Source organism: Lepisma saccharinum, chromosome 1, assembly GCF_977018435.1.
Source record: "Lepisma saccharinum chromosome 1, izLepSacc3.1, whole genome shotgun sequence".
Classification (NCBI taxonomy): domain Eukaryota; kingdom Metazoa; phylum Arthropoda; class Insecta; order Zygentoma; family Lepismatidae; genus Lepisma; species Lepisma saccharinum.
In genome coordinates this window covers 146,477,449-146,490,734 of record NC_139229.1, presented here as the reverse complement: position 1 = coordinate 146,490,734, position 13,286 = coordinate 146,477,449, and the positions used below count along the sequence as shown (strand labels likewise).

The 13,286-nt window shown below is 38.0% G+C and overlaps 1 protein-coding gene across 1 annotated transcript in view; it reads right to left on the bottom strand.

Annotated features, from left to right (window-relative positions):
• Positions 1-6,809: 6,809 nt before the first annotated feature.
• Phax (phosphorylated adaptor for RNA export) overlaps positions 6,810-13,286 on the bottom strand; it is a 34,679-nt gene continuing 28,202 nt past the window's right edge. Inside the window, exon 5 of the mRNA XM_083139989.1 lies at positions 6,810-8,993. Coding sequence (XP_082996115.1) covers positions 8,698-8,993 — 296 coding nt within the window. The 3' untranslated portion in view covers positions 6,810-8,697. The remainder of the gene's footprint in view (positions 8,994-13,286) is intronic.

Below are 13,286 nucleotides of genomic sequence, written 5' to 3'. Positions count from 1 at the left end.
AGTGGGTATTGAACCAGGACCCCTTGATTACAGTGCAACCACTTCGTCCTCAGAGATGCCCAGTTATGTATGCAGGTAAGTGGTGAGAAATTATTGCTGCAATTTGTGACAGATACTGGTAAGGTTTTAGAAAAAAGTATGGTTTGATGTAACTGCATTTTTGAAAGTTTTAGCGTGGAATTGTTTTAAAATATTGAGATCACATCAGAGTGGATTGAAATCGGGAAACATTTATTGCGAAGTGTAACACAACTGTTCATATTCTGGCATGCATTTTTTCAAATATCCTGCGAGAACAACAAAACGTAATGGAGAAGGCTTTGAGTGATGATGGTTGATTTTAAGCATCTCTAGTCAAAACACACTTGCTCAATAATTATTGTACTCGTCTTAGGGGTGAGGAGTGTAGTACAAAAATTACAATAAATTAGGCCCTTATGAGAACTTTTAGGTGGATGTTGAGGATATTTAGAAGGGGGGGGATAATGTATGGTCGTGTGTGAAACTACTGTTTTCTCCATTTGCATCCTTCCATAAATATGCACAATAAATCGTTTGATTCAGTGGTCCTGCTAAACCAGTTTCTACTTCTCGTGAGAGGAATTTGTGCGTGTGTATATTTGTTGTGAACACATTTGTCACCTTGACCCTGACCTATATGTGAGGAGAACACCTCTGTATTTAAAAAACGAGGTTCAATTTCTCGGCCTTACATTCGTTAAGAAATTAACCAGGCAATTTCACCTTCACCAGCTAAAGTTCTCTTGTCTGAGAGTTCTCACCATCTCCATCTAAGTCGCAAACATTGGGGTGCTGATATGGGGGTATTTTTTTCTTGAGGTGGCAACATATCTGATATATAAAATATGAAAAAGTGACTAACCTGTAAGTGATTATAATCCCTCGATGTAATGTCCTGCTGCTCTAAGAAAATTGTTCCAAACATCAGGGACGTCGTTAGGTGGGGGGCAGGGAAGCACTGGCCCCCCTGAAACATCCACGTGGTCCCGGCAAAGTATTCTGTATTTGCTGAAAATTGTATTTTGATGGCAAATATTGCAAAATAGTTCTTCAGTATATTTTGCTTGCAGATTGAAACACTGTTCTTGAGTTTTCGATGGCACGAACCCCAAGCAAGGCATTCCTTTCTGGTTTTCCTGCTTCTTGCTTGTTGAATACAAACAGATGTATTGGAGGGGCTGCCGAAACGATGACACAAACAGAAAAATTTAGCTGCAGGTAGCTAGGATTTTTTGGGTTAATTATTTTATGGTTCAGGAAAGATATCCCCAAGCTTTTCAAATTGCAAGAAACAGAATTCTATTGTTTATCCCCTTTTCCGACGCTGAGATGAACGACAAAGATGTCACTAGGTGGTTCTTTAAAGTTCGCAAACACAGACAATCCTCTTGCTGATGACCTGCAAACAACTGAAAGACCACTCTCTGAACATTCAGAGAAACAAGTAACTTCTCACGCATTTTCCAAGGAACATATCACTCTTTTGACCCTAATCTGTTGATTTAGTGCACAATTTATAACTGTCAGCTAGTTTCAAGTAGGGTTTGGTCAAAGCGGAGCGGTGGTTAGTTTCTGTAAATGTGAGAAGATAGAATCACGGATTGTTTGAGATCTCATTTTTGCACATCGTGAGTGAAATGCCGAGTGTAAAGATGTCAGTGTGTCTTCCTCTGGAAACAATGGAGCGGGATTGACTGATCGATCAAATGTCCAAGACATTGTCTGACTACCACACAAGAGCCTGGGTTCGACTCCCAGGGTGGTTCATCTCACTGGTAGTCACATTTCATTTAAGGAAGAAAAGGGAGGTATGTAGTAAATTTACAATGGTCTGCATGCTCTAAGAATATTACCTTTCAAAATTCTGGACTTTGTGATTTCCATCCATAAATGCGCCATCTGCAGCTGCTGCTTAGAGTTCTAATACTCTCTGGTTCCACAGATATACAAATATAAAGAATCTTAGCATATAACGGTTATTTAATACAATCATGAGATATGGAAAAGGAAATTACTTTTCAAGCATTTTCTGTTATTTGCCTATTTGCCGCAGCAAAAATCTCCAACCTGTTATTGGTGTATTAGGCTCCTGCTCATCTGAGATGTCATATTCTAGTTTTCATTTCTATTTGACTATTTCACACCACTTTTCTATCTCCTGGATTAAATGTGACGATGAGGATGAAAGATGACCCGGAGAGAGAGGGATGGGACAGACATGAAACACACATCTCTGAACAGGGTCCGAACCTGTGACATTTGGTTTCGTAGCACGTTAAGATCACGTCGGGAGTGGAATCGTTTGGAAGAAATAGTGTAAAAGTAGGAAGCAACATCGTACAGTGCATAAAAAAAATGTTTAGGTCCTCTATTAAAATTAAACTCCATGGCAAAACAGCCCTTTGAGAGGCAAAGTCTGCGATGTGGCTATTCATTCGGTGGCACATGGTCATCACGTCGAATCCCATCTGGTTTTGAGAGCGAAATTTGCTTCCAAGTTGCTTTCAAGTAGCTCCCCAGTTGTCCTCACGAAGTTTGATCAGCACAGAAATATGGAGCTCTCACCAGGGATCGAACCTTGAACATCTTGTACCAAAGACGAGAGCACAATCATTTGAACATGTGGGAAGCCACTTGCAGTGCCATCATATATTCAGTTTTGCACAGAAAAATAAGATTGCTTTTAAGGCTGTACTAAAGCCTATTTTACGATAACAGATGGCAGCACAGATTGTCATGGTAACGCAGCACCATGTTGCCAGATCTCCATGTAATCAAGGTAGATACATACAAGTTGGTCAATTATGGTACTCGTTGATGGGATATGATGTTACGTTGGTTAGCCGATTTTTTTTAAAAAAAAAAAAAACAACAGAAGTATATGTGGAGCAAAGTAATTGATTATCATGAGATTTTAGTTGAATCTTCTTATTAGAAAAAGGACCAATTTATCAGTAACAGAAGATAGTAATAGTCAAAATATTAATATGAAATCCATTGTATTTTATTGGTAGCACAGTTAAGCCTTGTCTCCATGTTAATAATACATTAAAATACGGATTTTATACTATAAAATTTTGCCTTGGTCAGTATTTTAATGTTTTATGTATTTTATTATGAATTTATTTTAATATTTTGAAAGCAGGAAAGAAAATACAAAGATGACTGCAGTTACCAGTGGCAGCGATTGGGTTCCAAATCTTGGGGAGGGGGTGCCAATACTTGGGGGAAAAGGACATTTGTTATTACCAACCTCACGTTGAAAACAAACTAGATTACTACATTTGCTAAAAACAATAGTTCACCTTTCTGTCAATAGTTGGTGCTAATGCTTGTAATCTGGAATGAAATTTTGTAAACGTAATAGTTCAACTTTTCATCAAGAGATGGCATTAGTGTGCTGGTAGAATATCTCTTAGAATCTCCTGATAAATTCACATTGGAAAGTGAGCAATATCATACTTTTTTACTGAATTTGATTGTTACTTTGTCAGGAGATCATACACACACTTAAGATGTATTCTGACAGTTCACTAGCTCAGTCTTTTGATGAAAAGGTGAACTATTGGGTGTATCTAATTTGTTAATACCAACTTCCTGTTAAAAATGAGCACGAATACATCATTTGCTAAACATAATAGTTAACCTTTTTGTCAAGAGATGGCACTATTGCTTGTGATCTGATAGCAAATTTGATAAATAGTTCACCTTTTCATCATGAGATGGAGCAAGTGTGTTGAGAGCATACCTCTTAGGTGCTCATCTCCTGATAAATTCACCTTTACATTCAGCAAAAAAAAGTACTTTAATCACTTTTCAACCTGAATTTGGCATTAGGATATACGTAGATAAGAGGTATTCTCCCAGCACACTAGTGCTATCTCATGACAGAAAGGTGAATTCTTATGTTCACAGAATTTGTTACCAAATTCACATTGAAAATGAGCAAAAAGGACATTGGTAAACGTATAGTTCTGGGAGCATGCCTCTTGGAGACTTAAGATCCCCTTGTACCAAGTCATAGTCATGTTGAAAACGAGTGAGAGTAAGACATTTGGTAAACTTAATAGTTCAACTTTTCGTCCAGAGACGATACCAATTTCGATAAACACAATATTTTACCTTTTCGTCTTAGGTGCTTATCTTCTAACAATAGGGTGTCAACCAAACTAACAAATCCAAAATTCTTGACTTTTTCTTTACCTTTCTTTCCTTTTCCTTCTTAACATTTATTTAATCGCCCCCTATTTAGGTATAGTTGCAAAATTAAGAAAATATGTATTTTTATTCAATGAAAAACCCCTACCACAAGGGAAAACTGAAGTGTCAGACTTCATCCTGGATGGGAAATATGGCCACATTACTTTATTTCATATTTTTACAAAACTTCAAGGATAGAAGAATTTAATTCATATGAAACAAAGTGAATAAATTTGAACCACAACTAAATACAATTTTAGATTCCCAAATATTAAATTTTAACAAATCCTAGTACAGGTGTATAAGAATGTAAATTCACTATAATGTAAAAAATAGCAAAAATTCTTGACCAAGCTAATTTCTTGACCTGTCAATTTCTGGACTGGTAAGACACTCTTACATTTTGTGTTGAAACTGAGGTAACCTGATATACCGTATTTACTCATGTATAATGTGCACTTTTTTCCAAAATTTTTGCTGCTAAAAACTGTGGTGCATATTATGCACAGAATAATTCATACAGTCAACATGAAACAGTACAGGGTATTCCATGATTTTGGGACACTTGCATTGATTTTTCATGTTTTCTGAACCCTATCATGTTATATATCGTTGTAAAGCTTAAATAATTCAGTTTCTGAATAAGATAATGACACTAACGTGAAATGCGGTTGAAATACGTTCATCACAAAATGATGGAATGTTCTGATTTCTACGGTGATTTGGATGAAAGAAAACACAAGGAAAAAGAAAACAATAATTAAAAGGTATTACTGGCCAAATAATTATATATGGAGTGTGTAAATTCCTTAATGGAAGAAATCTTGTGCTGCTAACTACTAGTTTGAAGGTCCTGAATAAGCCTTGTATAAATGATACATTAGTCACGAAAAAAAAATATATATATGTGGGTCGTTCAATATATAAGTTTCCGTATGCTGTAAAAAAAATATTTTTAAGATACATTAGAAAACTATACATACATGTGTAGGAGGATCCTTCCTCACTTCTCCACATAATCCCCATAGAGATTCAGGCATTTGTCACACCGTTGCACCAATTTGTCCATACCCTTTGCAAGAAAATCAGGGCTCTGGCTATTGAGCACTATTCTCACATTACGCTTCACTTCTTCATCTGTTTCGAAACTGTAACCTTGCAATTCAGACTTTACACCGGAAAAAGATGGAAATCACTCGGCGCTAAATCGAGGCTGTATGGAGGGTGGGGCAGCCGTTCCCACCCCAATTCTTCAATTTTGTATTGTGTTTGCACTGCTGAGTGGGGGCGAGCGTTATCGTCAAGAAGAATGACACCAGCTGACAGGAGAACTGGTCGCTTATGTCGAATTGCGTTTTTCAGTTTATCCAATGTTTGACAATAACTGTCAGCATTAATTGTTCTTCCTCGTTCCAAAAAGTCCATAAGCAGAATGCCCTTAGCATCCATGCTTCTGAACTCCTTATAATGCGAGTCCGCGTTTTCCGAACAAGCATTTACTTTTCGCCCTTGAGCGCATGCACCTTCACGTCTGATAACGAATCGATTGCTGTTCCTTGTAGACTAGGGATGGGACGATATGAAATTTTGGCCGATACCGATAAAGTACCGATATAAAATTTACCGATCCGATATAAAATTAGAAATGGTCCTGGAAGAACCTGAAAGGTTCATTGACCTCAAAAAAATGTGTGTTTCAAAGTGACTGCAGTGCAAGAGAAATTGCATATTTAGACATTTACTTTTTAAAAAAGTAGAGCATAGAGATCATCCATAAAAATTACAACAAAAATGGCAGAATTTTGCACTAAACTATCAGATATTTATCGATATATCGGATCGGTAAAATAATAGGTAATTTTACCGATAAACCGATACACCGATATGCCTATATCGGCCGATACCGATAGAGTACCGATTAATCGGTCCCATCCCTATTGTAGACAAAGAATGGCACTTGTCACCATGTGCTTCTTTTTATTAGCATTGCTTTATACAATATTTTATAGCGTAGGGAAACTTATATATTGAACTTCCCTAGTATTTTGAAGTTTTTTTATAAAAATTAAAGTAGGAATGAGCAAAACCACGTATAAAAGTTTGAAGGCCATTTTACACGATTCTTCACTTTGTAATGCAATGTTCTCAGACACCAAGAAAAGCAGCGGAACTCTGGCGAAATTCGAGCATGTACCTTCCGTCACATGGGATGTATATCAGCATTATTTGTTGGCGAGAATTAATAGAAAATAACATCCTGAGCACTGCAAATTCATAACGTAATTTTGATCTCGCTTTCTACTATTACAGAATAAATAAGGTGGTTAAAGAGTGAAAGCTTTGGGATACTAAACACAGTGGAGAGAGAGGGGGGAGGTGGAATGGGTTGGAGATTTATGGTTTACACAAGAGGATATTCTCTTCTTGGTCCACATAGCAACAGCTTTACGACCTACAACTAAGGAAACCATTTCTTGAAACTGGATTGTACTGTGCATTATATACGTGATATAATTTTTTGTAACTTTTACCCATCAAAAACCAGGGTGTGCATTGTACGTGCGTAAATACGGTATGTTCAAAATGAATAACAATAAATATTTTTACAAAAAAAAATATGGAAACAACTTTACTCAGCTGTAGAAATTCACCAGATACAATAGTGTACAACATTATCTTATACCATTTTTTAAATGATGGATACTACATTAATGTCATTGTACAATGTTGTGAACTATGTATATTCTGTTGACAACTTGCACACTAATGAATTGTATCTTCAAAACAATCAAACATTTAAAAAAAAAAAACAGCTGCTATGTTATTTGAATGCAATACCCTTTGTTGGAAGGCTGCAACGTTACATGTGGATATGAGAGTAAATATATAGATACATGAACAAAAAATGGATGCTGATATAAATTAACAGAAAAAAGAAAAATTATGAGGATAAAATGAAACTATTATATTATGCTAAAACAGTAAAATTGTTATGGAATTTTTAAATGAAAAAACTACAAAAATAATGTTTCAACCTCGCAGCCATATCTGACACAGCAAAATCACTGTTCCTCCATACTTAGCCAACAACAACAATTTTTATACATTACACTCTTGCTTTACTAATTGTTCCTGTCACTAATTTTTCTGACAATATTATGCAACCATGGTGCAACTTGCAATTACACAAGAAATAATAATACAAACAACAATGTACATGAAGCAGGTATCACGGATGTTCATTTTTCAATACATTCTTTTACACTAGTATTTTCACCTAAAAATACATAGTTGTATATATATATATATATTCTGTTAAATGTACACACTCTCAAAAGAAAATGAACACACATATTTATCTTTTAATAAAAAACTTGCACAAATATTACGGTGACAAACTTGTTGATGAGAAAATTCAAAATAAGTCACTGTGAAATTGTTTCACAAACAAAGTTTTTCGAAAACAAACCAAAAAAAAGCGAAAGAAAAAGGAAAACAAATTACACAAAATTACATGCACTAAATGGGCTTTAATAGCACACACTCACAATTCAAAATGTTTCCACACTGGAATAGTGATCCTATTGAAACGGTACACATTGGTGGTGCAGAAACAATTTTATCATTTCTTACTATCAAGGAGAATCCCTGTGGTAGAGTCATGCACGATCAAAATGAGACAACTACATCATGAAACACTTTCATCTTTGCAAGGCACTGTGTGTGTTCTCTGCCTCTACAGCGATGGCCAAACCTGCTACTGAAGTTCATTTATCACCACAGAGTCTGCAAAAAAAACACAAACAACATCTAGTTGTCTCATTTTTACTGTAGCCGACTGTAGATGCTCCTGCCTGGCATATGATCTGCAATTCTAGTTCAAAGTGTACTCACAACTTAACTCTTCAGACTTCAAATGCTGGTAATATTTCTCACTGAACTAAAATAATACTTCAATATAATATGAATATGCTAAAACTAATTAATTTCTTGCCCATGAATATTTTAATTGTTCTTAAGATGCTCCAAAGACGACGAAGGTTATGAACGGTTATTGATGGGAGATCATGGAGTAAACACTGATAGCTTGGAGAATTACAAGATTATGATTACCGTAAGAGCATGACAATTGGTCTTACACTGTATCCATGAAATCTGATGTACTAAGCAATAGAAAATGAAGGATTTTAACCTGGTAAATTTCTGATTTGGATATGGTAGTATATAACTAACTATAATATGCAATGCTTCTTTTTGGTCTAAATCGTTTGCAAGCATTATGAGAAGGTGCTACACATCTGTCATAAAACACAAGTAGATCTTATTTTCAAACAACTGGTAAACTGTTCAATCAAAATATATAAAATAACATTAGTGAGAATATCTCAAAAGTTCCAACGTCAATTGGCATCTGTTGTACAGTTTTGCCAAAATGCCTATTTCTTCTTCACAGCAGAATGAAAACACCTGTCCTAATTAGAAAATGTCCATATCGTTGCAGTGAATGTCAAGAAAATCATCCTCATAGTTGGCAATTCCCCTGTTCTCAATATCACCACTGTCCTTGGCATCTTCTGTCTCTTGATTATCAGTTACGGGGGAAGGAGGGGGATTGCTTACCCCTACCTCTCGTTCTTGCTCATTCCCACTCTCAATCTGTGCATCGTTAGACGCTGCTCCTTGCTCTCCATCTTCGCTTATCATTGTCTTTTCCTCCTTCTTCTTCTTTGTAAATTTGTTTAGGCATATGCCCACTCCATTTTGTAGCTGGCCTGTTAAAAAACAAATAGCATATCAGAAAACAAAATAGCAGATGTACTACAAGGTGTCTGAAAAGTCCTGCACCATAGGTCAAATGGTAAAATTGACTCGTACAGTGCCAGAACTGAGAGACTGGCTGGATACCAAGTTTCTGGAACACTGGATTGGTTACAGAGCTGTTAGAATGGGCCCCATGCTCACTGGATTTGAATCCGTTGGGCACTGCTGGAGAGATCTGAAATCCTGGGTGTACTATCTGGCCCACCTCCGCAACAGAATCGAGGACGAATGCCATGCCATCCATTGCCTCAGATTATGTTCCTTGTGTGCTGAATAACCTGCAATTTCACTTACAGACTTGTGTGAAATTTGGCAGAGGACATATTGAACAAAGACTTGTGTTTTGACCTATGGCGTGGGACTTTATGGACATCTTGTATGTATATTAAGACAGTTTCAAATTTGCTGAATGTGCACATTGCTTCACTACATTGATACACCAAAAAACATAAAACCTGTGGGTATATGGGTGTATCAGTTCTAAAACAGATCCAATTTGTGTATATACAGGGTGTCATTTTAATAGCGCCCACAGACCACAGATTCGTATAGAGGACATCAAAACAAACAACTTTTCTCAGTAACATTTTTCTCGTTGGTGCATCATTTCGGCGCTACAGTCGTTCAAAAAAGCCCGTTTTGCCGCCTGAATGCTGGCAACCACACACATTTGATTTCATTTGTGATGTCATATCCCGTCGTGAAGAGATGGGTTCCAGGGTTACCAGGCACACACATATTCTGTGAAAAATGACATAGCTACAATCAGCCACATTATGTACCGTAAAACAAAACGAGCAAACACATTCTGTAACTTAACAGGAAGTAAACAAACAATACGAAAAATGGTAGAAAGAAAACAGAATTCAAGTGGAAGTGGTCATATCGAATTTTGTCTTGGCTTACGTGTCAAATATCTGCAAATCTAGTTACCAAGTTGGCATCTACAATTTTGTCTATCCACTTCGTTCTTCTGATACTAGTTGTCTGTAATGCACTGAACAGATGACAAAATAGAAATGGAAGAACTCAAAATTCAAAAGGTAAGCAACACATAATATAATGTATATTCAGGTCATTATGAGGCAAGTGGCAAAAATGGTTGAAAATACAGGGATATAAGTAGCAGTAAAACGAGCTCTCCGACGACTGTGTTTATCTATGCACCGGATACACATGTAATAGTTTGCAACTGTGAACAAGGCAGTATATTCGCTACTGAGTCATCATTACATTATTACTGTGGTTGTACGTGTTTTAGCCGTAATGTAACAACGTGAAACTCTGATACTTCTGTTATAAGGTGAACATCCCGTGTCGCTTGTCCCATTGGTTTGAAAGTTTCCTTACACTCATGTCGTTGGCACTAAGAAAGTTTTGAGGGGTTCCCCTTGTCGTTTCATGGAATCATTATCATCATCATCATCGCCACGATTAGTTTAAAGCGGAAGAAAAGAGACAGTAAATATTCAAAATACAAATGCTTCAGTGTGTATATCTTTAAAAGAAATGATGATGATGAAAATAATAATGAACCTAATTCATACACAAAAATTTAGTTGCCGAGAGCATTCCACGCATATTTTTTCTCCCGTATTACGAGGGGCGTATCATAAAGAATTACACTTTATTGTATTCGATACATACAGACATAGATACATTTAATTGGCTATATGCACTTTCTCAACATAGTCTCCCTGGAGCTGTAGACACTTACGCCAGCGGTGTGGAAGTCGTTCGAGACCATTTTGAAACCAGTTCTTTGGAGTTGTGTGCACCCATCGCTGGACAGCCTCATGGAGTTCCTCACAATTGTTGAAATGTTGACCACGCAGGGGCTTCTTCATGGCGCCAAACAAGTGAAAATCGGACGGTGCCAAATCGGGAGAGTATGCTGGATGTGATAACACCTTGAAACCCAGTCGGTCAATAGCAGCTGTTGTTTCACGAGTGGTGTGCAGCCGGGCATTGTCATGTTGGAGAAGCACACCTTTGCCCCATTTGCCTTGCCTCTTCATTTGAATTGCACGATGCAACTGTTCAGTGTTGCCACTTAGACTGCACTGTTAACGGTGGTTCCCCTCGGTAGCCAATCAATGAGGATGATGCCATCACTATCCCAAAACACAGTGGCCATTTGTTTCCCAGCCGTGGGCGCTGTTTTGAATTTCTTGGGTGGGGGGCTACCCTTATGTTTCCACTGCATGGATTGGGATTTGGTTTCCGGTTCGTGGTAATCCAGCCACATTTCATCACCTGTCACAAGCTTCCCCATGAAATCAGCTGGATTCTGGTCGTAAAGTTCCAAAAGCTCCCTGGAAATGTCTACGCGTTGTTGTTTCTGGCATGCGTTAAGACATTTTGGTACCCACCGAGCTGACACTTTACCCATTTTCAAGTCACTATGCACAATGCGTTGCAGGGTTCATCTGCTTAATCCCGTAATCCTCTCCAGTTCCGTAAACGTCACACGCCTGTTCTCCAGTATGACATTTTCCACACGCGCGATGTTTGAGTCTGTTTTCACACTCACATGTCGCCCTGGACTCTTTCCCTTCTCCGTCGACGTTTGACCGTTTTTCCAGCCAGTTACCCAATTATACACCGTTTTCCGTGACACTGCATACTCGCCACACACAGCCACTAACCGTCTATGGATACGTGCCGTTGTTTCCCCTTCCTTCCACAAAAACCAACTCGTCCATCGTTGACCACGTTCATCTTGTTCCATGTTGTCCGCAACAGCACTCGTGACGTTGTGCTTCGACGGCTGCACAGGCCACAGACTACGCACTGTCACACGGTGCTGCCACCTGGCGGTAGACAAGATACCTATGCACCCATCCTGCGCAGTGCATGGAATTACGCCATTTCATTTTGCATTAAAACAATAAAGTGTAATTCTTTATGATACGCCCCTCGTATTAACGAAAGTATGACGATAACAGGACGTGGTCGACTGTCAAGAATGTTCGTTAATATCTTTGCGACCACTGTACCAAATATCATAGCAATTATCACATTCATAGAAATGCTTAATGTAAAAGAATCAGACGTTGCAGCTAAAACTCCATTTACTTCCATTATAAGCAGACGAATACCAAGCACCGGGTTCAACACCAGCGCCTCTAGCGGATCATTTTCGAGTGGAACCAGCCAGAACGCGCAGAACTGTGCCATTTTCCACACTTCGTTATTCAAGGTGCTGTAGTTTTGGTAAGGCACAGGTCCAAAAAGTTGATCCTCCCGTCAACTAGGTTTTCCCTGGTAAAGCCGATTCTGATATCTTGTTTTCCTAATTCGGTAAAAACTTTGTCAAGTTCGTATTCGTCCCCGATTATGAGGAAGTCGTCGGCATACCTACCGTAATATTTCAACCTCTCACCTACTCGTTCTAAAGCGGCTTTTTCGATGTAGTGCATAAAGATATTGGCCACAAGGCCTGATATAGGGTTGCCCATAGCCAACCCTTCCTTCTGTCGGAAGATCTTGTCATTTACATAAAAGTAATTATATCCTGTTACTAGGAAAAACAATCTGACATACTCCCACGCCACCAAAATTTCAACGCCGTTATCTAACAACCATCTTTGGAGGCAGTCCCCAGCTTTTTCCCGGGGTACGCTGGGATACAGATTAATTACGTCAAAGCTACTGATCGTGTCCGTTTCCCCAATAACTAATTTTCCAATGGACTCTTTTACCCTAACGGAGTTTTTAACACTAAATTGGGTGTCTACATTAATTTTCCCCATTCTGTTAATCAACTCTTTGGCTAAACCGTAGCCTGGGTGTTCGTACATGGGGATAATGGGTCTAAGTGGTACCCCCTCTTTATGTGTCTTTGGTATGCCGAATGCGGTGGGAATATTCCTTTCATTGACGCCCTTAAGGAGTTTCTTTTTTTTCGCACTACCCAGGGTAATGCTGGTTTCAATGCCTTTTTTACCTCATTCTTAATCTTATTGGGAGGATTCCCTTTAATTTCTTCGTAATCGTTATTCCTAAAACTATCCCCCAACTTGTTATGATATTCTTCTTTTTCAATTATCACCATTTTATTGACCATTTATTGCTTCTCCCAAGCACTGGCCAGGTGGCTTCTAACAGCAACTTAGGACGTTTCTTTTAAGTGTTTTTAAATTAGGAAACGTGCGGTTTTAGATTTGAGTTTTATTAGTGTGAAGGTTTTTTACAGCTACAATGCAGGTTTTTTTTTCCATAAGTGATTTTTACCATAACCT